We start from the raw sequence: 27610 nt of genomic DNA, 5'->3' as shown, positions 1-27610 counted from the left end.
AATTAAAAGAAACGTTTAATACGAAGTCGCCAGTTTGTCTGTACACATAAAAACACTAGCACCATTGCTGCTATAAAAATGCGTACTATGTATATAAATAGTTATCAGATATCGCTAAACATGTATAGAACATATAAATACTGTTATCAGACACTGATAGATGTACATGTTCGTGTAGCATAGTATTCGGGGACCCATTTCACAAAATATCGTTTACGTCTGCGACTTACGGTCACACGTTTACACGTGATTGGCATCCATTTCACGCAGACAATTACATCATTACGGAAGTTGGAGCATTTCAAGGATTAAAACAAAGATCTATGTGAACTTTAACCCATATTAGTTGTGCGGTTGGTAGTAATACGAATTGTGGTCTAGTCGTGGAATTGTTTACGCGCAGAACGTAAACCAAACCCTAACCCTAACCCTAACCCAAACCCAAACCCTTACGATGTTGTGTGGCATTAGGCACGGATGGGGTAATAAATACTGCGGACGTTTTAAACATTTAGGCAAAATGAAAACGTGTTGGTTTTCTAGTCAATATAATACATTTATTGCAAGCCAATATAAAACTATTAATGTATGTAATATGAGCATTAGTGTATGGTGGACAATTACAATTAACGGCAACACTAGAGAGAGAGAGAGACTGAGAGAGACTGAGAGAGAGAGAGAGAGAGAGAGAGAGAGAGAGAGAGAGAGAGAGAGAGAGAGAGAGAGAGTAACTTAAATAAACATGGTAATTCTGTTTCTATTATTAAAAATATAAAACTGAAGTTTACTCTGTTCTACGTTTTAGCCATGTATTAGGTTGGATTGGGAAACAGCTGGAATGGTGAAACAGGAATGTTCAAAACGAACAAAAAGCTACTGTAAAACGTGGTTCATGTGCAGGATACACTTACTGCCATTGCTATAGAAGCTAAGCTTGTTAACTATTTACACAAATAAATACACGTGCGTGGATAACTTGCTGTGACGGAATAACTGCAGTGTATTGACGTGATATGAATATCACCCATTTACTGGTCATAAAATATCCTCCCGTGACGTCATGTCAAACCTGAAGATTAACCTCTCCAAACTGACTTCACCGTGCAGTTAATGTTAACCCGAGATAGTCACATGAACAAGAACTTGCCAGATATCTCTTATTGGTTTTATAGGTTTATTCTGCTTGCATAACGTTAGTAGCAAATAATGCCTTATACAGAATTCGTGTGTCAAGCACTGATTTAATTTATGTCAGTGGTAAATCGTTATCTCCCTCTTTTTATAGAACTATCCAGCGAAGTCAAGGGTTTGGTCCACGACAAGCATTCTTGAACAGTTTTCGGATACAGACCTGCCAGATATCACCCACGCCTACCGCTGTGAACTAAACAACACTGGCAAGGCGTTGTTCTTTAACACTGTTAGGATAGAGATCTGCCAGACATCACCCACGGCTACTGCCGTGAACTAAACAACACTGGCAAGGCGTTGTTCTTTAACACGCAGCGAGGCACAGTATGATCAGATACCCGACACATTGACAAGTCCAATCAATTGCTTCCCAAAACGTTTGTTCTACATGTTCACCACTTGCGGCGCAGTTTTAAATTAGACACAAGACAGTTTTAAATTAGACACAAGACAGTCGTAGGCGCAGATTCAGTTTGTCTCTAATTCGTGTGCGTATACGAATACATAATCTGCAATGCGTGATCTTAACAACTTTCTATACAGATAGGTTGCGTAGATATCATTTATGCGTCTCTGTACGTACATGTATGTGGTACGCGTCTCTGTACGTACATGTATGTGGTACGCGTCTCTGTACGTACATGTATGTGGTACGCGTCTGCGTATCCGATCACTCTACGCATTATGGATTACGTATACATATCCGCGTACGGATCAAGGAATACTGGGATTTGCGCCTTGGTGTTACTGTTATGATATTCATCAGAACTAAGTGTAGCCATAACGGTATTCTCACTGTTAAAAATCACCATATTTTAAGTCTTTTATCTACAATATACTGGAACTCAAGAATGCAGCTGTATCCACCTGATAAGCAAAAATCACAGTTTAAAATCACTGGCAATTTGCATCATCGAAAGTTTCGACTTCTTATACATCTGTCGACGGAATGTGTTGTTAATGCACCAACTGGAAACACAAATAGTATCAATGTACAGAGCGAGTCTAAGGCTAGTTTATTCTTGAAACATGATGTCACCCATATTAGTGACGGAATCGCAGATTTTCTGTTCGTCCGTTTCGTTGAAACCGAATGAAACGGAGAATGTGTCCGTGCAGTGCGTGTCTATAGCAACCTCCTGGGACAGGACGTCTGTGGACGCCTTGTGTCCGCTAAACATCGTGCTGATGTCCTTGTGAGACCTAGCCTGCTGCAGCGCGTCAAACTGGGTCTTCAGCGCGCTCTCCCGGTCCGTGACCTTCTGCAGGTGACCTTCAAGCAGCTGTCGCTTCCGGTTGATCTCGAACTCGGACAGCTGGAAGAGTTCCTTCTCCCGCTCGTCGACGGTGTCCCGTAGTCTGTTGAATGCGTCTCGGATCTTCTTCCCGATCGCGAACTCGATCTCGTTCATGTTCTCGCCGGCCTTCAGCAGGTTGTTGCGCTGTTGGTCGAGGACCTCCCGCTCGGCCGATATGTCCTCCATCGTCTTGTCCACGATGGGCGTGTACTTCTCCAGGGCCTCGTCCACGTTGACGACCACGTGGCCCTGCGACTCCTTGTGGTCGAGCACGGTGCAGTCGCAGCAGACGGGAGCGATGCACGGCTCGCAGAAGAAGTTGAGCGGCTGCATCTGGTGCTTGCTGCAGTACTGGACGTCGGACTTGCCCGTGGCTGTCACGAACGTGAGCAACTCGACGATCGTGTGGTCGTTGGGCAGACGGCACACCTCCGCCTCGGACGTGATCAATCCGTCGCGGCATGTCGGGCACTGGATCTTGACGGCGAGCGGCATGTTTCCCCTGAATGCGGATGTGAGGTTGACGCGGAACTCGCCCTCGACGCGCCACATCTGGCGCAGACAGTCGAGGCAGAACGTGTGGTGGCAGGGCAGCATCTTGGGCAGCTTGTCGTGCGAGTTGTAGTTCTCGCGGCAGATGAGGCACTTAAGGAACGTCTCCTCAAAACGCTCTTCGTCGAAGATCAGGTTCCGCTTCCGCCGCTCCACCTTCACGTCCGCGTCCACCGACATCGAGACGGGCTCTTCCGGGATTTGATGCTCGTCTGCAAGAGAAAGTCAGACACAGTTAGAGGCGTGTGGTGGTAAACAGAAATATTACCAATATGGTTAAAACGTTTGTTTTGTTTAAAAAAAGTAAAGTTTGTTTTATTTAACGACGCCACTAGAGCACATTGATTTTTAATCTTATCATCGGCTATTGGACGTCAAACATATGGTCATTCTGACACTGTTTTTAGAGGAAACCCGCTGTCGCCACATAGGCTACTCTTCTTTACGACAGGCAGCAAGGGATCTTTTATTTGCGCTTCCCACAGGCAGGATAGCACAAACCATGGCCTTTGTTGAACCAGTTATGGATCACTGGTCGGTGCAAGTGGTTTACACCTACCCATTGAGCCTTGCGGAGCACTCACTCAGGGTTTGGAGTCGGTATCTGGATTAAAAATCCCATGCCACGACTGGGATCCGAACCCAGTACCTACCAGCCTGTAGACCGATGGCCTGCCACGACGCCACCGAGGCCGGTTTGTTTTGTTTAACGACACTACTAGAGCACATTGATTTATCAATCATCGGCTATTGGATGTCAAGCATTTTGGTAATTTTTACATATAGTCTTAGAGAAACAACAGCTATTTTTTTTTTCATTAGTAGCACGGGATCTTTTATATGCACCATCCCACACCTCCGCCTCTGACGTGATCAGTCCGTCGCGGCACCTCGGACTAAAGCTCGTGACAAATGAACATTATTTCACTCGGGACATAAACAAGATACGAAATAGAAGCTCGTTTAATATCCTATAAATATTGTCTCCTCACCTTGCTTACTGATATGTGTGGATAGCACTCACTTTCGTTCTCCTTCTCTCTCACTCTATTTCTTATGCCTCTGTCTCTCCTTTCTCTGTCCCTCCATCTCTATCTCTAACCCCACCCTCTCTCCTTTCTTTTTATTTGTTTCTATTTCTCCCTCCCTCTTTCTTCTCTCTCTCTCTCTCTCTCTCTCTCTCTCTCTCTCTCTCTCTCTCTCTCTCTCTCTCTCCCCCCTTCAATTCGAGTATCACTAGTCCTATTCTGTGTTTATATGTGATGATAGGACTATAGTGTTCTTAAGTTTTAAAAACTATTAAATTGACATCCAATAGCCGATGATTAATCAATCAATGTGCTCTAGTAGTACAGTTAGACAAAAAAAAACCTTCTTTTTAAAGCTATCAACATCTGACGGTCGTCAAGATTTGTGACGCCACATACCTTTTATTTAGTTTGATTCCAATTTAGTTTTAGTTCAGTTTCACCCAGGACATTACACTGACGTACTGGGCACACGTTTTAGTTCAGTTTCACCCAGGACATTACACTGACGTACTGGGCACACGTTTTAGTTCAATTTCACCCAGGACATTACACTGACGTACTGGGCACACGTTTTAGTTCAGTTTCACCCAGGACATTACACTGACGTACTGGGCACACGTTTTAGTTCAGTTTCACCCAGGACATTACACTGACGTACTGGGCACACGTTTTAGTTCAGTTTCACCCAGGACATTACACTGACGTACTGGGCACACGTTTTAGACATTGTACTTGGCAACTGTTTGGTGGCAGGAAAGATATAACTGACAATCTTTAAAACGAGTGCGCTCTAGCCCTAACCTCACATATAAATATGATAGAACTTTATGACCACCGAGCTGTCGTACTGTGTATACGAGGGTCTTCGTACACACTATCAGCATCCCCGCCCTATATGTGTAGGGTTAGGACTGTCTCACCCATCATCTCAGGGCTTTCAACAGAAGTGAAATATGGCCGGCTGTTATGTTTTCAAAATAGCAGGCCAACAGAAATATGTCCTGGTAAGACAAAGTATGGCCTGCTGGAAATATGACAGCGTGTGGGTTTGAGAGTGTGTGAAACATTGGGACCTCTGAGATGTATTTTAGAGCAGTATAAAATTAAAATATAAGAGAATCTTCAGCCAAACAGCAGGTGAGATAATCGTAGGTAAATCTGTCTCTTGAAAAATGATTGTTTGGTGCTTTTCGCAGGACGCTGTTTCTATTTCACCCGCTAGATCTAACAATGGCCTGCGTTTCGCTTTTCGCAGGCCGCTGTTTCTATTTCACCCGCTAGATCTAACAATGGCCTGTGTTTCGCTTTTCGCAGGCCGCCATTTCGAGCCGTGCATCTAATGTTAATCTCACTAATCACTGAATTCAGCTACAATTATCAACTGTCGTGCAATAAAAATATGGTTAACCATATGTCAGTGCAAGACAGTGGTTAACCATATGTCAGTGCAAGACGGTGGTTAACCATATGTCAGTGCAAGACGGTGGTTAACCATATGTCAGTGCAAGACGGTGGTTAACCATATGTCAGTGCAAGACAGTGGTTAACCATATGTTAGTGCAAGACAGTGGTTAACCATATGTTAGTGCAAGACGGTGGTTAACCATATGTTAGTGCAAGACGGTGGTTAACCATATGTTAGTGCAAGGCAGTGGTTAACCATATGTTAGTGCAAGACAGTGGTTAACCGTATGTTAGTGCAAGACAGTGGTTAACCATATGTTAGTGCAAGACAGTGGTTAACCGTATTTTAGTGCAAGACAGTGGTTAACTGTATTTTTAGTGATTGACAGTGGTTAACCATATTTTTATTGCATGGCAGTGGATAATTGTAGGTGAATTCTGATTCGATATTCTTGTCCAATGGGTCTATACGAATAGGGTTTCGTTACAACAAACAGGACAAACTTTAACATGGAGGTTTGTATTGAGCTTTGCGCGACATTCCCAGCACATGAAGGAACGAAACGAATACAACCAGCACTGGAGCTAACAGAAAGACGTACACAAAAGATCATATAGAACTTGTATATAAATGAATGATTATTCACATGGCTGGGCGCCTTTCCTTTATCAGCTCATCCGTGTCATACCTGCTGCATGCCTCGATTTGATGTCACCAACATTTTATTAGTCATAGTGTTGCTTAATGGGGTGTACTCCAGACGCTAGCAGTACGCTGGATTCTCACCAACAGAGACATATTACGTGGTGGAGGTGGAAAACACGCCATTGATATCAACCAAAATCAAATGACACAAGTCACCACTTATTAGAAAGAAAGGAATGTTTGTTTAACGACACCCCATCACTTGTTAATCTATAGATATATAGTGACTAATCGACGTTCTTTTTCTTTCTTTTTTTTTTGAGACGGAGAAAGAGAGGCAAAGAGAGAGAGAAAGAGAGACAGAGAGAGAGAGAAAGAAAGATATAAAGAGAGACAAAGGGAGAGAAGAGAGAGAGAGAGAGAGAGAGAGAGAGAGAGAGAGAGAGAGAGAGAGAGAGAGAGAGAGAGAGAGAGACAGAGAGAGAGAGAGAGACAGAGGGAGGAAACCCGCTATCGCCATATAGACTACTCCTACCGATGTCCCTTTCCATAGACAACATGTCGCCAAGCACGAGCTTTGATGTAGCAATCGTGGTACAGTGGTTGGAACGGGAACAACCCGAGTCCACCGATGACGATCCACCCAATGTCAGACAAGCACTCTGCCACCAGAATACATTTCACCCCCACCCACATCACCCGACCCTAACCCACCCCATCTTTATTTAGATCAGTAAAATGTAAAGTCGAATAGGCGTTTGGCAAAATAGTGATTGATTCCACGTTTCTCTATCCAGTACCTCGTCCATAGGATAGCCATTCCCGAGGAGATGCTTGACTGGACAATACGTTCTTCTTGCACCGCCCAGAGGACTGCCACTCCCAGACTTGTTTACTAAATCAAAACTAGCACAGGACAGACTGCCCTAACCCTTACTAAGACACGTATACCCACACTCCATGTGATCATATTGGGAAGAGAGTTGGGTGAAGTTCGCCCATCCTGAATCTGAGCACTGGCTAAGCGGTGATGCGTGGAAACGTAACAAGACAGTGATACACTCCGGCGTGTTGGTCACAACGGTGTGCTGCGGGGGCGTCAATCCATGGTGAAGTTGGAACACACTACCTGAACCACGAGTTACTGACGAACACTTGCCAACTGCGCTATTCTGATTAGTGATTGGACACGTGTGCCATGTGCCACAGGCAGTAAGGGAAGTTAATCGTCAGATTGAATATGTTTCTATAACGACAGTAGACTAATGCGATATTAAAGATCTGTTTAGAAATACGTTTTTAAATCTTCGGTGGTAGGTACTGCCGGACTCGGGGGAGCACGCTATCGACACGTGACCTCCTTGATGTTATGGAAAGCAAAAACCGTTAAACTGCTCAAACAAAGAAACAAACAAACACAAATAAACAAAACATAAAAAAAGAAACAAACAACACTCCTCAAAAGAAAAAAGGCATCCCCCCAAAAAAACCCAGAAAAAAGGCATCCCCCCAAAACAACCAGAACAAAGGCATCCCCCAAAACACAACCAGAAAAAACAACGAACAAAAACAAAGAAAAATAATTAATAAAAAGAAGAAAAATCCAAACAAAACAACAGGAATAAAAATAACATAAAAAGAAGGAATAACAAAACATTTTAAAAACCTGTCTTAGATTTTCATATTTGTCAAATACAGAAGAGGGAGGGCGGCCTTTCGACACGTTTTCGTGCCTGATAACAGATACACCATTCCCCGCAGTGTGATAGTTCATATGATGGATAGTACAACTGAATAGAGTAGCCTATGTGATGGAAGGAAGGAAATGTTTTATTTAACGACACACTCAATACATTTCATTTACGGTTACATGGCGTCAGAGTATGTGATGGAAGTAGGTTTCTTATCTAACACACAACCAAGTGTCACAAGTAACTGCTGCTGATCAAACCAAGTGCTGGGATGGTGTCAAACATTTCTTTCTACATTTTAAACTGCAACCCCACCCTCTGAATATGCCACTGGAACGCAATACAAATCATCTGTTCATAATATTCAAGAGATTCTAAATGCAAATTTACGATGCAAATTATAACTAATTTGAAAGAGGAAACCATGTTATAGAAATGTCAAACGTCACTGTTGGCGATGTGAAATGTCGTCTGTTGTTGTACGTTAGGAGCTTGTGTGTTAACAATAGAGGCGTATCACTGACATTTCTACCAGTCTTCAATATAGCCGATTAACGCTCAAGCAAGCTGCATTTATTTATGTTCCCCTTGTGTATTGTCTTTATTTTCAATGTCTATATTCTTGATACTAGTTGCATTCCCCGATATTGCTATAATATGTGTCTTCTTTTTTCAATGTACATGTATTAAATTTTACCTTGTTCTGAATGTGTATATTATGGAAAATAGTTACAGTTGTCAATATCGTTATGATGTATTGTACCTAAAAGAAGGCCTCCTAAGTTGGATAACTTGGCCCCGTTCAACGAAGCGATCTTAGCGCTAAGATCACTCTAAGTGTATAAGGTAGTCATACATCTGAGGTGATCTTAACGCAAAGATCAATTCGTTAAATGGGGCCCAGGTACCCAATGCTTATGTGTGTCATGTATACAATAAAATATGCTTGAATCAATGAAATGTTGGAGGAGTGCTTACCCTTCTCCCTCTCTAGTTCCTCCTGGAACTCTTTGAGTTTCTCCTCTAGTCGCGCGGCGTCAGTCTCCGTCATCCTGCGGCTCGATCTGTTGTAGGTCCGGCTCGCTCTGTGGAGACACGAAACAAGCAGTAAATAGCAGGACACAGCAAACACTGCGATCAAAACTATCATACATCAGTGGTTTAACATTCCAGTAGGCACAGAGGTATGCTAGTACACGAGCACACAGTTAATATCAGTCGTAACCAACAGCAAACACTGCGATGAAAACTATCATAGCATCAGTGGTTTAACATTCCAGTAGGCACAGAGGTATGCTAGTACACGAGCACACAGTTAATATCAGTCGTAACCAACAGCAAACACTGCGATGAAAACTATCATAGCATCAGTGGTTTAACATTCCAGTAGGCACAGAGGTATGCTAGTACACGAGCACACAGTTCATATCAGTCGTAACCAACAGAAAACACTGCGATCAAAACTTTCATAGCATCAGTGGTTTAATATTCCAGTAGGCACAGAGGTATGCTAGTACACGAGCACACAGCTCATATCAGTCGTAACCAACAGAAAACACTGCGATCAAAACTTTCATAGCATCAGTGGTTTAACATTCCAGTAGGCACAGAGGTATGCTAGTACACGAGCACACAGTTCATATCAGTCGTAACCAACAGCAAACACTGCGATCAAAACTATCATAGCATCAGTGGTTTAACATTCCAGTAGGCACAGAGGTATGCTAGTACACGAGCACACAGTTAATATCAGTCGTAACCAACCAAATACATTTATGTTCATCAAATGACAGCAAACACTGCGATCAAAAGTATCATACCATCAGTGGTTTAACATTCCAGTAGGCACAGAGGTATGCTAGTACACGAGCATACAGTTAATATCAGTCGTAACCAACCAAATGCATTTATGTTCATCAAATGACAGCAAATACTGCGATCAAAAGTATCATACCATCAGTGGTTTAACATTCCAGTAGGCACAGAGGTATGCTAGTACACGAGCACACAGTTAATATCAGTCGTAACCAACCAAATGCATTTATGTTCATCAAATGACAGCAAATACTGCGATCAAAAGTATCATACCATCAGTGGTTTAACATTCCAGTAGGCACAGAGGTATGCTAGTACACGAGCACACAGTTAATATCAGTCGTAACCAACCAAATGCATTATGTTCATCAAATCACAGCAAACACTGCGACCAAAACTATAATAGCATCAGTGGTTTAACATTCCAGTAGGCACAGAGGTATGCTAGTACACGAGCACACAGTTAATATCAGTCGTAACCAACCTAATGCATTTATGTTCATCAAATCACAGCAAACACTGCGATCAAAACTATCATAGCATCAGTGGTTTAACATCCCAGTAGGCACAGAGGTATGCTAGTACACGAGCACACAGTTAATATCAGTCGTAACCGACCAAATGCATTTAGGTTCATCAAATGACAGCAAACACTGCGCTCGCAATTATCATATCATCAGGTTTTCATCAGCATTCCACTAGACACAGTTCTGTTAGTACACGAGCATACAGTTAATAGCCATCACAACCACCTAACTGCATTTATGTTCAGCAGATGACTTCAAACAAAAACAAGTCACCAGTTGGTCTGGTCTTACATCAGAAAAAACACGACAGTGGCACAATTGGTCCTAAGATCGTTGTCGACATTAACATAACACACGTTTCAAATTTCTTCTACATAAGAACACGACTAATATAAACCAAACAGACCGATGGTGATCGGATGTCTCCCAACATTAACATGTCATAACCACCTAGGTTAGTTTGTTCGTAGATCAGAACAAAATAAAGCACTAAGATGGCACTAGTTGACGGGTTGTCTGTCTTCCGTTTTACGAAGACTCAACTAGCATAAACAAGCAACAATATCAATAACCACAAGAGTCATGTTCCTTTACATTAGAACACAAACATAACACTCACTGAACCACATTTAACAATATCAATAACCACAAGAGTCATGTTCCTTTACATTAGAACACAAACATAACACTCACTGAACCACATTTAACAATATCAATAACCACAAGAGTCATGCTCCTTTACATTAGAACACAAACATAACACTCACTGAACCACATTTAACCGCGTCCATTATCAACTGGTGGTTCTTTACATGAGAAACAAAACACAACACTCATTGAACCACTTCCACCATTAAACATGTCACAAGCTATGAGGCTGGTGGACTTCTACACGAGAGGAAACTAAACACAACACTCATTGAACCACTTCCACCATTAAACATGTCACAAGCTATGAGGCTGGTGGACTTCTACACGAGAGGAAACTAAACATAACACTCATTGAACCACTTCCACCATTAAACATGTCACAAGCTGTGAGGCTGATGGTCTTCTACACGAGAGGAAACTAAACACAATACTCATTGAACCACTTCCACCATTAAACATGTCACAAGCTGTGAGGCTGGTGGATTTCTACACGAGAGGAAACTAAACATAACACTCATTGAACCACTTCCACCATTAAACATGTCACAAGCTGTGAGGCTGATGGTCTTCTACACGAGAGGAAACTAAACACAATACTCATTGAACCACTTCCACCATTAACATGTCACAAGCTATGAGGCTGGTGGACTTCTACACGAGAAGAAACTAAACATAACACTCATTGAACCACTTCCATCATTAACATGTCACAAGCTATGAGGCTGGTGGTCTTCTACGCGAGAAGAAACTAAACATAACACTCATTGAACCACTTCCATCATTAACATGTCACAAGCTATGAGGCTGGTGGTCTTCTACGCGAGAAGAAACTAAACATAACACTCATTGAACCACTTCCACCATTAACATGTCACAAGCTATGAGGCTGGTGGACTTCTACACGAGAGAAAACTAAAAATAACACTCATTGAACCACTTCCATCATTAACATGTCACAAGCTATCAGGTTGGTGGTCTTCTACACGAGAGGAAACTAAACACAGACATAATAGCAGCGGCTACATTGGCGCTCACCAGGTGGCGTGTCCCGGCCGACGAGGATGTTTGTGGCAGAGATACCAACTAACATGTCGGACTGATGATGCCGCGATCACCGCGCTATACTTAGATGAGACGAGCAGAGCGCTGGTTGTACCAGTCCTAGTGGACAGGTTGGACAACATTGTAAACGACGTGGTCCACGTCACTCGGATATCGTAACGATCAATCTTCATAGCGGTACATTACTAGATGTTCAGTGGAAATAAGACAACGTTAAAGTCGCATTATCGTCTGTAGTGTTTAAACGAATCTGTTATAATGAACAAGTACGACAAGAAGAGAACAAGTCAGATTCAAATATAATGTGAAGAGTATTCGTCAACCACAAACATACCCACAAACATACATACACAAATACAAGTACCCACAAACATACATACACAGATACAAGTACACACAAACATACATACACAAATACAAGTACCCACAAACATACATACACAAATACAAATACACATAAACATAACTACATACAAGAACACACACACATACAAGTACACACAAACATACCCACACATACAATTACACACAAACATACCCACAAAAATACATACGCAAATACAAATACACACAAACATAAACATAACTACATACAAGTACACACAAACATACACACATACGGGTACACACAAACGTACACACATACAAGTACACACAAACATACCCACACATACAATTACACACACACACACAAACATACATACACAAATACAAATACACACAAACATACATACACACATACAAGTACACACAAACATACTAACATACAAGTACACACAAACGTACACACATACAAGTACACACAAACATACCCACACATACAATTACACACAAACATACCCACAAACATACATACACACATACAAGTACACACAAATATACATACACACATACAAGTACACACAAACATACCAACATACAAGTACACACAAACGTACACACACACATACATACCAACATACAGGTACAGACAAACGTACACACATACAAGTACACACAAACATACATACACACATACAAGTACACACAAACATACATACCAACATAGAAGTACACACAAACGTACACACATACAATTACACACACACGCGCGCGATTACACGCACACAAACATAGAAACATATAGTTACACAAAGTCATACACACAATTAAAAACACACACACACCACCACCACCACCACCACCATACATATGTACAAAGCACAAACAAAACATAGAAACAACAAAAAGAGGACACACACAAGACACACAAAGACACATTATAACGATTAAAGTGGTACCGAAATGCCTACTTCCTTAGTTCTGGGATATGTTCCTGTAGTAAGGGTTATCACTAATGCAGATCATCTTGAGCGCCATCAACGTTACTCTCATTGTCTGATAGTGTTAATACAGCCTTAATAACAATATTTAATTGAAGCACTGAAATTACAAAACTAAAACCTCTACATATACTCCAAATATTACTATAGCCGTATCTTCGTAAGACAGCAGTATTGAGATGAGAACCACAAACACTCACCAACTGCCCACAGACTACGTGGCCATTCATATCGGCGGCATTGCGTGTAGACACGTCGTCCTTCTCGTACAAACGATTCTCAATTTAGTGAACGATCTGTTGATGTAGAATGTCGTGAGTCTGGTTTGGGAACCAGGTCTCTCTGTTCCCGAGAAACAGGCACTCGAAACTATGTGTGTGTACTGAACGAGACTATAAAGCAAGCCCTATAAAACCACGCTTGTCCTGTCGTGTGTTATGGTCATCACGTCGCTTCTCATTAAAATGACAAAATGATGAGCTTATCCAAGACTGCATGTCTGTATCGTGTTCAAAACTGATTAACCTAAATTTTCCAAAACAGTAAATCCCAGCCAGAGTTCCACACCGAAATTAATAAAATAAAGTTTAAACTGTGTGGAGATCAGATGAAATACAGTCATCGCCAAACTGGATCATCTTGTTTTGGCTTTAATCAGAACTTGAAATTTCTCTAATAGAAACCAAATGATCGGTTGTTTTGGACAGTCAAATGTTAAAAGTTTGTTTTGTTTAACGATACCACTGAAGCACATTGATTTATTAATCAGAGGCTATTGACTGTTAAACATTTGGTAATTTTAATATATAGAGAGGAAACTCGCCACATTTGTTTCCATTGGTAAGAAGGGGCCTTTTATATGTATCATCCCACAGTTAAGATAGCACATACCACGGCCTTTGGTAAACCAGTCGTGGTGGAGAGAGAGAGAGAGAGAGAGAGAGAGAGAGAGAGAGAGAGAGAGAGAGAGAGAGAGAGAGAGAGAGAGAGAGAGAGAGAGAGAGAGAATGTGCAAATACGGCTGTGTGAGTTAAGAACTGAAAGATACAATGCTGCATTCAACTCTGATCAAACATATAGCACTCTACGTGTGTACGTTGTGTGTGTGTATACCGGTGTGTACATACTGATACTATACACATTATGTACATACTGATACTATACACATTATGTACATACTGATACTATACACATTATGTACACGCAGTATACAACCCAACTCTCGTTTCGTCGTAAAGTCGTTCAAAAAATCTTATCATCGCCTACGTTGTTGGTCTTGCGGTCACAACTATTTACTTTACCTACATGACACAGTGAACACGTTCTGTCAAGATGTCACGCCCACAATGAGAGATAACGGTACTTGAGTTATGAATCAGACGTTGACTCGAGACTAACGTACCCGGTTTACAACAGAACCGACCCGGTATAGGAGCACATGTATCTGATCTTGTCAACGCATATAAAAGGAGCACAAATACTAAGAGTGCATTAATTAATGATCGGCTACTGGATGTCATGCATTTGATAATTCTAACATAGTCTTCAGAAGGAACGTGGTACATTTGTCCATTATCAGGATCTTTAATTTTCCCACACATAGAACAGCACATACCGTAGTCGGTAATATACCAGTCTCAATGCATTGGGCCGTGGTGGCGAAAATATAATGGGTTCACCGTAGAACCGAAACACCTCAAGTAAAAGCTCTACTAACTTAGACCCCCCACCCCCACCCCCACCGTGTAATAATCCAAGTCTTCTGATTTGGACTGCTTCATAAATTAGCACAGGGACGAGACAAAAGAGGGGTGGGAAACAGTTGCACGTCCTGACAAAGCCCTGAACACGTGGTCAATATCACTGTACATTCGCCTTCCATCCGATAGTTCACGTTATATACGTTTTACGTTGTATACGCCAATGATTACGTAATACCTCAAACCGCGATTTGTTCCTGTGTTCGACCCTTGCGGTAACATGGATACAGCGTTCCCCTGTTAACCAGTCTAACACATATATGTTATGGTGACTATATAGATATCACGAACTTCACTACCTATCCAACCACCACGCCCGTATGACCTAGATGAGAAAGGAATATTTGCAGGTTAACCCACAAAACCTTCACGAAACTGTGTCGTGTTGTTTCAGGTACTGCCTTGCCCACCGATCCCTCCTCCACCCTCCGATGACGACCCTGGTGAAATGCTATATCTCCTTTTCAACCTATAACACCTAGTTGTTCCGTTTCACGTCTTACAGCATTTTATAACAAGTAACACGTGAAGCTCGCTTTTGATGTTCTACCTGCGGCTTTCCACACACAGTGACATCAAAGAGCGCCACGGTACAGTGATTTTAAACTTTATACAGATAGACTTGCAATATATTGGGTTCTATTCTTCTCAGTTTACCGTGTCACCCGGTTTTCAGTCCGCTCCCACATACAGTGACGTCACACTAGACGGACTGCGAAATATAATTTAATAATTTTGTAAGAGGAATTGTAATATATATATAACTGATTTGCTGTCATGTACAATGTTGTCACAGTTTGTGACATGTTACGGTATGTCACATCACGTTACACCACGTCACGTTATGTTATACACAATACTATGTCACAGGCTGTAACATGTTACGGTATGTGACATCACGTTATGTCACGTTATATCATACGCACTGCTATGTCACAGGTTAAAACATGTTACATCACGTTATATCATACACAATGCTATGTCACAGGTTGTAACATGCTACGTCACGTTATATCATACGCAATGCTATGTCACAAATTGTAACGTGTTACGTCACGTTATATCATACACAATGCTATGTCACTGGTTTAACATGTTACGTCACGTTATATCATACACAATGTTATGTCACAGGTTTAACATGTTTCGTCACGTTATATCATACACAATGCTATGTCACAGGTTGTAACATGTTTCGTCACGTTATGTTATACATGTAGTCTACGGATATGTCTATATATGTGACGTGCATACGCCGTGTTTATGTGTCGTGTGCGCTGTGTTTTGTTCGTTACGCAAGTGTGCGTGTGGTCGCGGGCGTGTGTATTTATATGTGCTGCTTGTATGTTATGCTCCTTTTAATGTTATGTTTGTAGTATGCTATGATACTGGTATGTTATGCTACTGGTGTGTTATGCTATTAGTATGTTATGCTACTAGTATGCTATGCTACTCACACGATGTGCCATGAATAGTACTACAATGTAGTATGCTATACTACTCATATGCTATGCTACTAGTATATGCTACTAGGGTGTTATGCATACTACTTGCATGCTACGTTTTATTACAATACTATATACATCTAGGTTAGATGCATGTGCTGTATATGTGGAGAACATCCGCGATGTTTTGTGCTGCGTATGTTGTGGTGTGTGAATGTTTTTGTGTGTACGTGTATGCGTGCGTGTGTGTCTATGTGGTATGTGTGATGGTGATATACTAACACGCGGTCGATGTGCTCATTATTTGATGTGAGTAATGTGCAGTATTGCATGTGATGTGTCGGTCTGTCTGATTCGTATACGTCTTGTGTCTGTCCAAAATGTTGAAATGCTTACGTCACTGACACAACCACTGATTTAACCACAGATTGCCCGCCACAACTCGAGCACCATCAACACGTTATTACTCTGCAGGCTTGAACAATAACAGTTTAAACTTCACATTATTCAAGTCGTTTATGACTGTCATAAAACAGCCGAGAGACAGCGACACACTGCACAGTAAACCTGAGCACACGAGTGGCAGGTTGTTTTCCGGCATTGGATGAACAAAGCTGGAGATTTGTGCTCGTTTTGGTAAAATAAATGTTTGAATAATTTCTATAAATTTGATCAGTATATACTGAATGCCATTCTAACAGAGAACCGGTCTCGGTGATAAATCCATAAGACATAGATTCTGGTTTAATACTGGCTCCACAAGACATAGAAATCATATTTTAAACTATGGCTATATTGGTGTCTAACAATGTCTATTTGGACACTTCCATATCAGATAAAGTACATTTTAAACTATGGCTATATTGGTGTCTAGCAATGTCTATTTCGACACTTCCATATCAAACAAATTACATTTTAAACTATTGCTATATTGGTGTCTAACAATGATTATTTCGACACTTCCACATCAGTTAACGTACATTTTAAACTATTGCTATATTGGTGTCTAACAATGATTATTTCGACACTTCCATATCAGTTAACTTACATTTCAAACTATTGCTATATTGGTGTCTAGCAATGATTATTTCGACACTTCCATATCAGTTAACGTACATTTTAAACTATTGCTATATTGGTGTCTAACAATGATTATTTCGACACTTCCACATCAGTTAATGTATATTTTAACCTATTGCTATATTGGTGTTTAACAATGATTATTTCGACACTTCCACATCAGTTAACTTACATTTTAAACTATTGCTATATTGGTGTCTAGCAATGATTATTTCCACACTTCCACATCAGTTAACGTACATTTTAAACTATTGCTATATTGGTGTCTAACAATGATTATTTCGACACTTCCACATCAGTTAATGTATATTTTAACCTATTGCTATATTGGTGTCTAACAATGATTATTTCGACACTTCCACATCAGTTAACGTACATTTTAAACTCTGGCTATATTGGTGTCTAACAATGATTATTTCGACACTTCCACATCAGTTAATGTATATTTGAAACTATTGCTATATTGGTGTCTAACAATGATTATTTCGACACTTCCATATCAGTTAACTTACATTTTAACCTATTGCTATATTGGTGTCTAACAATGATTATTTCGACACTTCCATATCAGTTAACGTACATTTTAACCTATTGCTATATTGGTGTCTAACAATGATTATTTCGACACTTCCATATCAGTTAACGTACATTTTAACCTATTGCTATATTGGTGTCTAACAATGATTATTTCGACACTTCCATATCAGTTAACTTACATTTTAAATTATGGCTATATTGGTGTCTAACAATGATTATTTCGACACGTCCATATCAGTTAACGTACATTTTAACCTATTGCTATATTGGTGTCTAACACTGGTTATTTCGACACTTCCATATCAGTTAAAGTACATTTTAAACTATTGCTATATTGGTGTCTAACAATGATTATTTCGACACTTCCATATCAGTTAACGTACATTTTAAACTATGGCTATATTGGTGTCTAACAATGATTATTTCGACACTTCGACATTAGTTAACGTACATTTTAAACTATGGCTATATTGGTGTCTAACAATGATTATTTCGACACGTCCATATCAGTTAACGTACATTTTAAACTATGGCTATATTGGTGTCTAACAATGATTATTTCGACACTTCCATATCAGTTAACGTATATTTTAAACTATTGCTATCTTGGTGTCTAACAATGATTATTTCGACACGTCCATATCAGTTAAGTTACATTTTAAACTATGGCTTTGTGCATATCTAACTCGTATGTTATGTTAACATAATGCTTATTTCGACACTTCCAAACCAGAGTGAAATCACATTTTAAACTACGTATATTTTCGTGTCTAAAATAATTTTTATTCTTCAAACCAAGATGAAATCACATTTTAAACACACAGCAACATTCGTATCTAACAATGTTTATTTGGATATTTCTAAACCAGACTGAAATCATATTTTAAACTACGGCTATTTCGTGTCTAACTTAATATTTATTTTAACAATTCCAGATCAGAGTAAAATCACATTTTCAACTACGGCTAATTTCGTGTCTAATATGTTTATTTCGACACTTCCAAACCAGTGCGAGTTTTAACGGCCGAGTGAGTAAATACAAAAACATTTCTCCCGTCAATCATAAACTGGCCATTAACGTCCTTAATGGAGAGACACCCGGATAGCCGATGTGTGTGTGTGTCGGGGCTGGTGTGTGTATGTGTGTGTGTGTGTGGTGGGGGGGGGGGGGGGGGGGTGACGGGCGTGTTTGAACCTTTGGTTACTTATATTCACCCACACACATCATTAAAACAAACAAGTAAGCAAAATGAAGTTAATGTTTTTTATAACGCTCGAATCAGCCTAACGCAGAGAAGATAAATCGGGTATGTCCAGCACAACGTGCTTGAACCTTGATTTGATATTAGGACGAGGATTGGATTATACTAGTTCGTTGTAATATTAATACTACGTTTACTGAAACGTCAAATGGTCTCAAAGAATAATTCCTATTCGAATTACCCTGGAAACAAATCACATCTTGGCATTAGTTTCTGCTTGTTAAATATCCCTTGCTGCTAATCGGAAAGAGTAGCCAATTGCGTGTCGGCAGCGGGTTTCCTCTCTCATTATTTGTGTAGTTCTTAACTATATGTCCGACGCCATATAACCTTAAATAAAATGTGTTGAGCACGTCGTTAAATAAAACATTCCTTTCTTCCTATACATTTTTTTCAAGTGACCATTCAATATTCACTATTGAAGACAATGTAACAGTAGACAAGAACACAGGCACAGAACAAACTTACATAAGATGACCCTTTGATCGAACCGTGTTAGTCGTACGCCAACAGAATTTCTCTATCTCACGTCTAAATGTGGGCAGGTCCAGGTAATGTTTTTAACTCTGTCGAGAGGAAGAGCAAATATTAGCAATGGTCGACTCCAGTTTACTCTTAAAACACCTTAACTACAGGGCTATTGTTGTCGCACTCACTAGAGCCTGTGTTTTAAGTCTTCCGCCAGAGAAATATAAAATGTGGGAGTTGTTTAATATAGGGTTTATTGGGGATGTTCTTTATGTTATGAAACAGGCCAACAGCGGTAGAGAAATCTCAGGTAAAGGAACCGCTATGACACGTAATATCCGGGAGACTGAGACAGACGGCGGTGGAATGTTCAATGACTGTGTTTTCAACTCTCTATATCTCTAACAAACGTCTGGCATTTTAAATCATAAAACCGCCGTGGCAAAGGTATCGCCTGACTGTTACACAACATGTGAGTGTATATCAGCTCAGGTGAATGAATTTTAAATACACATAATGTCAAACTGTTTGATAGGAAATATTGCGTCCCACGCCCTTGGCATGTGATCTTTGTAAAACGAGTATGTGAATGTGTTGTTATAGGTAAGAATGTGTTACAGGAATATGGAGGGGGTGTCTGTGTGGCTTATGCAGGCGTTGTGTCTGGGTGGGTGTGTACGTTTAGCCTCAAACGCGTCAAAATTCAGTCCTCTGCGTGACCCATTCATTGGTTACGCAGAAATAAAACCATGTAACCCATTTCCTTTTTGCGTAACACGTTATATCCATGTAAATGGTTCTTGAAATTTTGCGTGAAAAAAATAGGTTACGTAAAATTAGTTTTGCGAGACCTGAAACTACAGACTGAGCACCTTATAATTAAAATTTGTTTTGTTTAACGACACCACTAGAACACTTTGTATAATTAATCATCAACTACTGAATGTCAAACATTTGGTTATTCCAACAGTTCAGAAGAAACCTGCTAAATTTGTACACCAATAACAAGGGATTTTTTACATGCACCTTCTCACAGACAGGACAACACATACCAGGCGTATACAACCACTACTAATCCCACTGAGAAAGGGTGAGGGCTGGGTCCTACGAGCGAGAACTCTACCCACTGAGCTGGTCCCCTACCTACTGTAGCAGAACGCCCCGTTTATAGTTAAATACACCTACTGTAGCAGAACGCCCCGTTCATAGTTAAATACACCTACTGTAGCAGAACGCCCCGTTCATAGTTAAATACACCTACTGTAGCATAACGCCCCGTTCATAATTAAATACACCTACTGTAGCATAACGCCCCGTTCATAGTTAAATACACCTACTGTAGCAGAACGCCCCGTTCATAGTTAAATAGCAGATGCTCTTATTCAACCACTACATGACGAACTCCATATTAGCAACAGCTTGAAACCCAGACTGTCGTGGTAGCCCAACAACAAGGGGAGACACCACTAGAACACAATGATTAAAATTAATTAATCATCGGCTATTGGATGTCAACCATTTGGATGTCAAACCATTGGTAATTCAGACATAGTCTTCAGAGAAAACCCGCATCATTTTCTATTTGAAGCAACACATTTTCTACATGCACTTCCCCACAGACAGGACAGCACTCACCATGGCCTTTGATATACCAGTCGTGGGTCACTGGTTGTGACGGGTAAATCCCAGTCAGAGAAATGGGTCTACTGAGGTGGTTCGATCCTGCGACACAAGCACATCAGACGAGCGCTCTACCGACTGAGATAAAACAACAACTACAACAACAACAACAAATAAACCCGGCTGCTGATGAACCAGACTCAAGTCATAGATAAGGGATTCCAAGATCGGCAACTGTTACTATTTGTAAATATTTAAAAGTTCCACTACATAAAAGAGTAACACATTCACAGATTACCTTTGTAAAGAGTCACTTAGTTTTACCAGCATTAAAACACGTACCAGACGACTGTATTGCCATTAGAAAGAGTTAATACGATCATCTCTAAAGTGATCACCCCGTAACCGCCCTGACAAAACCAAGGGAGTGACTGCTGTAATGTACACAGGCCATATACTGACCCTCTGACCGCTATCAATTACGTAATTAGTCTCACTACTTACTTGATGTGTCACCTTTCGTTTTGTCCGTAAACTTCAAACTCGGAAGGCTTCTTTCCGTATTTTAAACGGTTTCAGATTTGATATAAATCGTATATATGTGTCGGTTCAAACATGTGACTCAAACTGTCACACGCTGGGTACACAAAGATCCCCTGTTCTCATTGGCTGCTTTCATACTTGAACGTCTACACAACCTGTACACAACTATACTGTCGCCAGCCCTGAACCAGATTCGGGTCAGCGAATCTATTTTACGTGTGTCTAGCTTTTCAAACCCGACATTAACATAAAACACTCCCAGCTTTGCCGGTTACGGAAACCAACAGGAAGACGCTTTACCTTATACGGAAATTTTCGGAATAACGAACACGTGAAAATATGATCGGAGACATACCGAACAATCTCGAATATTTATGACGAAGTACTTTAGAAAAAGAGCTACCGACACATGACAACAGTTTAAATTTAAATACAGTATAAATTAAATACGTACGTTTCTATTAACTAGGGCATTAACAATACATGAATAAAATAAATTCGAACTATTACAGTGATATTGCAATAATACTGTAAAATCATACATGCTGATTTGCCGATCTCTATCGGTGTTTATTTAAAGATATGTTAAGTATATATATGTATTGGTATAGCACATAATGTTAAAATATTATTTTAAATCTTATGCATTTGTGTTTATTTATATGTGTGTGTGTCTTTCGTTTCCATACACACATTAGGTGTTTATATTTAATATTTTCTTTATTTTTATCCATGTAATTATAATTTACAGTCTATTATATATGGTGTATTTGGTTTATTTTATTTTATGAATGGGAGATTTTGATAATTCTAAAGTCCTCCCCACCATTATTCAACATGTGTTTATCATAATATGCTGTTTTTATTATAAAGTTTACAAGCCGTAACACTTAAAGCAATACAAGCAGACTAGAGTGAGAGAGAGAGAGAGAGAGAGAGAGAGAGAGAGAGAGAGAGAGAGAGAGAGAGAGAGAGAGAGAGAGAGAGAGAGAGAGAGACAGAGAGAGAGAGAGAGAGGGTGGGGCAGAGAGCAACACCTTTTCATTATAAAAAAAACCGCGCAAACCACAAGAAAAATCACACAACATCAAACCCTGCACACACGCACCATACACCAAACCACACACTATATACACAACATACAATACCACGCACAACATACACCAAACCATACAGTACGCCACACACAACACACAATACCACACACCAAACCATACATTATCTACACAACAACACACACCACATCAAACCACTCCACACACAACCACACCACACCACACACACCACCACAACACACACACACACACATACACTACACCACACCACACACACATTACACCACACCACACCCACTACACACACCACACTGTGCACGAAATGAGACAGTACACCAGGTGTCCCAGTTTCAAATTCCTCCCGTATTCAAGTTACTCCCCGGTAATTTGAACCTAGTTTCAGATTACCGGGGGTTGTTTGAACCTAGTTTCAGATTACCGGGGGTTATTTGAACCTAGGTTCAGATTACCCCCGGGGTAGTTTGAACCTAGTTTCAATCTAACCCCCTTAGTTTCAAACGACCCCCCGGGGGTAGCCTGAAACTGGGGGGGGGGTCGGGGGGGGGGGGGGGGGGGGGGGGGGGGGGGGGGGGGCGGGGGAGGGGGGGGGTAACTTGCACATATATGGTAGTTTCAAATTACCCCAAGTTTCGGATTAACCCATTTAATATCTCAAACTAGACGGCGATTCATGAACGTGTTGTGAATTAGACTAATTTTACATAGTGATATTTCCTGGGGAGAAAAATGGTGAGTGACTGAATCATTGTTTAACGTCCGTGTATATACACAGACGACGTGATATCGACGCAGGAAGGCTATACGTAAAATATAATAGGACAGACATATTATGTGTTCTATTATTTACGTATTGACTATTAATAGGTTTTGTATTCTCGAAATATTTGCTTAAACATAAATTCTGATATCCACTCTATCTAGGTTTCCATACTTTTTATGCAAGATATGTGTTCGTGTAATATGAATTTTCATATTTTATAGGAATACTTAATACATATATATCAACGTTTTGATGTAAAAAATATACCCTATTTGTGAAAATTTACTGGTTGTTGGGTGGGGGTAATTTGAAACTACGGGGGGTACTTTGAACCTATTACCACATGTACTGTCAACACTGACCTTGATTCTAGTGGCCCAAGTCGACGTGTGTTTTATCCTACACGGATTTATCCCCTGGCTGATCAGATTGGGAAAATTAGCGCCATTTTAGTCATAATTGGGAATTCTGGAGGCCACTGAATTTATGCATATGTAATATTATTTAAAATATATAATTAATTATATTAATTTTGTTTTAATACATTGTTCTTAATTAAATAAATAATATTATTACCCCAGCAGGCACTCATAACGGGGAAAATAAAAATCATAATTTCTCACTGAGAAATTATCATGCATTGGTTTAAAGGGACATTCCTGAGTTTTCTGGATTGTAAGATGTTTCCGACTAATAAAATATTTCTACGGTTAAACTTACATATTATGTGCTTCTGGTCGTCTTAATATTTGTAAGAAGCACAAACTGGATTTTGTCTTCAAATAATTTCTACGAAAAAAATGTATTTTAGGAAATAAAATAAAATTTAACCTAGTACAAATATTAGATAGACCAGAAACACGTTTAATATAGAGCCAGTAATATTTTATGCAGAAAAATATATTTGATATTTAATTAGAATCGTTAAAAAGTCTCTGTTAGTCGATAACATCAAATCGACTGCAGCACACTCAGGAATGCCCCTATAATGCAGTTCATTCAGGGCCGTAGCTAGGATTTTTTGTTTGGGGGGGGGGGGGGGGGGGGGGGGGCAACTGAGTAGTTAATAGTCTAAAATTCCTTTTCTTTAAGTTTCTATAGTGCTTTCCGATTTTTTTTCGGGGGGGGGGGGGGCTACTACCCCCTTGCCCCCCTGCTAGCTACGGTCCTGTCATTATAGATTTGTTTTTTTTACAGAATACAGAGCACTTTGTTATCAAAACAATGTATCAGAGTTCAACGTCTTGTAGTATTACACTGCCACCCACATATTAGTAATAAAGTGAGAAATAAAATAGGAACAATGTTTGTTACATTTGTGTTATTTCATCATATAATGAACTTGAAAAATAAGTTTTTTGTAATTTTAATTACGTAATGTTTGAAAAAAGAAAAACACCCCAAAGCACTTTAAAAGATTCGCAAACATAGATGGTGAAGTGCAACCTTAAACGACTTGTCACTGTTTACATTATTACGCCGGGACTGTGTTACAGTAACAGCTGTTTGGAAGCCAGTGAAGCGCTTCTAGATTTGTTTGTTTTAAATCTACTAGCCATGGGATCAGTGATTTTCAAAATCCACTAGCTATGGTTAAAATGTACTAGACCTACTTCTATATGTTCTCTAAATTTATACTAAAAGTACAAAAAGACACACACACTCCAAACACACAATATGTCCAAAGCACTTTATTATCACTATGTGTACCAGTGTAAACAACATGAAATCGTTTTTGTCTGTTCAGCTTAGATATGAATAAAATCAAATTGGTGATTAGATTAATTATTAGATGGTATATATTGACGATGGTTAGACTTTGATATGACACTGGTGAATAATTGGGAATATATAACCAAGAAATTAGGAAGGTGTTGATGTTCGGTACCGTACAACGCCTGAATAAATCCGTGTCCTATCCATCGAAAAGCATAACATACATCATTCGATGATTAAACAAAAAGCACTTACAACACCACTAGAGCACATCGATTAATTAATCATCAGCTACTGGGTGTCAAACATTTGTAATTGAGACACATGTTTTTAGAAGTAACCTGCTACATAAATGTCTTTTTTAATTAGCAGCAACGGATCTTTTACATGCACTTTCCCACAATCGATCATTTCATATTGGTTGTTTGCCAAGAGGATCAAGGATGCACATACACAATTATTGTTGTCTTATTTTAGATCTCTGATATATTCAATCCGTCATAAAGTAATACCATTATATAAAACGTTTACTTTTGTTGTAAGATAACAATGGATTGTACGGCAATTTAGTTCAGAGGTAATTTTACAATATATTCTAATACAAACATTGTATGTGCACATGTTTACGAATATAGTGATATACGATATTATATTTGTTAAACGTATGTACAATATATTCTAATACAAACATTGTATGTGCACACCTTTACGAATATAGTGATATACGATATTATATTTGTTAAACGTATGTACAATATATTCTAATACAAACATTGTATGTACACTCGTTTACGAATTTAGTGATATATGCAATTTATTAAACGTGTACAATATATTATAATACAAACATTGTAAGTACACACGTTTACGGATATAGTGATATACGATATTTATTAATCGTGTATATGTAACAGAAAAATCAACCTCTACAGAGGGGATTCGAACCACAGACTTTCAGTATGAGAGTCCAGCTCTCTTTCAACTGAGCTAATAAGGAAATTCCCACTAGTGACTGCCAGTAGGAGCACTATATACCAACACTACTACAGGTACAATATAGTTTAAAACAAACATTGTATGTACACACGTTTACAAATATGATCATATACGTAATTTATTAAACTCCAAAACCCGTCCTGATTTTGAATTAGTTATATTAGCATACTGTACTTTATAATCAAGATAACAATAATTCAAGTTGATTTAATAAATACCGTAATACTGTTAAATGATATTCGTATCATAGAAATCTCCGAACATTTACCAATACTAGATAGTAAACGACCTGAAACCATTACGCAATTCATTAATCAGGCTTACATAAGCGCTAATTTCAGTTGGAATAGTCTGTAAACCATGCACGTTGGTGTAATGATGAGAAAACACCACCAGATCGAATATTCCTATCCCATGACACATCATACATATATCACCGACACACACACACACACACACACACACATCGACCAGCCTGTCTACGCACGACCTACCTCTCGGGTCTGGGGCGGGCACCTGCCCATGGTCTGGTGGTGACCCGGTCTCTCTCCACTACAGACCGAGACTCATTAGGATCCACCGACCTAGAGCGTCTGTACATCCTTCCAGTCCTAGTAGAACGTCGGCAGATTCCCCTCGCCGAAATCAACAACACAGCGATCAATACCACGCTGTGACGTCGACTGAACGCAGACGACGAACAAACGAAGGTCGACGAGAGAAGAGCGCGGCGGCAATGTCACAGTGTTTGATCTAGAAACGAGAACAGCACCGGGCAGACTTCCACTCAGGTGGCCAGGGACGCGTTCCTTGTCGGTATTCTCATTTTTTATGTCCCCTTTTTTCAACAATGTTGGTTCGCAAGCTCATTCGGGGAAATACGTGAAAGTCCGTAAAGTGAACGAGAGATTCCCGGAAAACGTCGTGTGATCGATTTGTGACGAGTCATGTGACGCGAGTTACTAGTAAAGGAATATAACACGGTCACCGAGCCGGGTCGGTCGTGAGTTCAGCCAAGTGGAACGGATTGTCACAGACTGTCTGCATATGTCAACAAATCATACAACATTTAATGGCAGTTTTGCCGTTGGCGTACTTGAGTATGATTGAACTGTAGGGCAAGTCTGCTACAATAGCTACACTACGTGCAATATAAA

At 39.9% G+C, this 27610-nt stretch overlaps 1 protein-coding gene across 3 annotated transcripts; it reads right to left on the bottom strand.

Moving 5' to 3' along the window:
* LOC121379404 (tripartite motif-containing protein 2-like) lies at positions 1–27318 on the bottom strand. 3 transcript variants are annotated; one of them, XM_041508026.1, is made up of 4 exons: positions 21867–22042; positions 19743–19840; positions 8792–8898; positions 1–3253 (listed from the first exon to the last, which is right to left on the bottom strand). In XM_041508026.1, exons 3-4 carry the CDS (start codon positions 8862–8864, stop codon positions 2208–2210), a joined length of 1119 nt encoding a protein of 372 aa, XP_041363960.1. In that variant the 5' UTR covers positions 8865–8898; positions 19743–19840; positions 21867–22042; the 3' UTR covers positions 1–2207. The 3 variants fall into 3 exon arrangements, with proteins under 3 accessions (XP_041363960.1, XP_041363943.1, XP_041363951.1); XM_041508009.1 differs by lacking the exons at positions 19743–19840; positions 21867–22042 and adding an exon at positions 26948–27318; XM_041508017.1 differs by lacking the exon at positions 19743–19840 and having other exon boundaries at positions 21867–22041.
* Positions 27319–27610: the final 292 nt, after the last annotated feature.

The sequence above is a fragment of the Gigantopelta aegis genome, chromosome 2 (assembly GCF_016097555.1).
Source record: "Gigantopelta aegis isolate Gae_Host chromosome 2, Gae_host_genome, whole genome shotgun sequence".
Lineage (NCBI taxonomy): Eukaryota > Metazoa > Mollusca > Gastropoda > Neomphalida > Peltospiridae > Gigantopelta > Gigantopelta aegis.
The sequence above is the reverse complement of the archived record's forward strand: the minus strand, read 5'-3'. Positions and strand labels throughout refer to the sequence as shown.

Excerpts from the sequence above, each read along its gene's own strand:
- LOC121379404 (XM_041508009.1), bottom strand. The coding sequence starts at position 27,054 with ATGTACAGACGCTCTAGGTCGGTGGATCCTAATGAGTCTCGGTCTGTA. Across the intron at positions 8,899-26,947 it reads GCCCGCCCCAGACCCGAGAG|AGCGAGCCGGACCTACAACA; the intron begins GTAGGTCGTGCG and ends GTGTCTCCACAG. Across the intron at positions 3,254-8,791 it reads GGAACTAGAGAGGGAGAAGG|ACGAGCATCAAATCCCGGAA; the intron begins GTAAGCACTCCT and ends TTTCTCTTGCAG.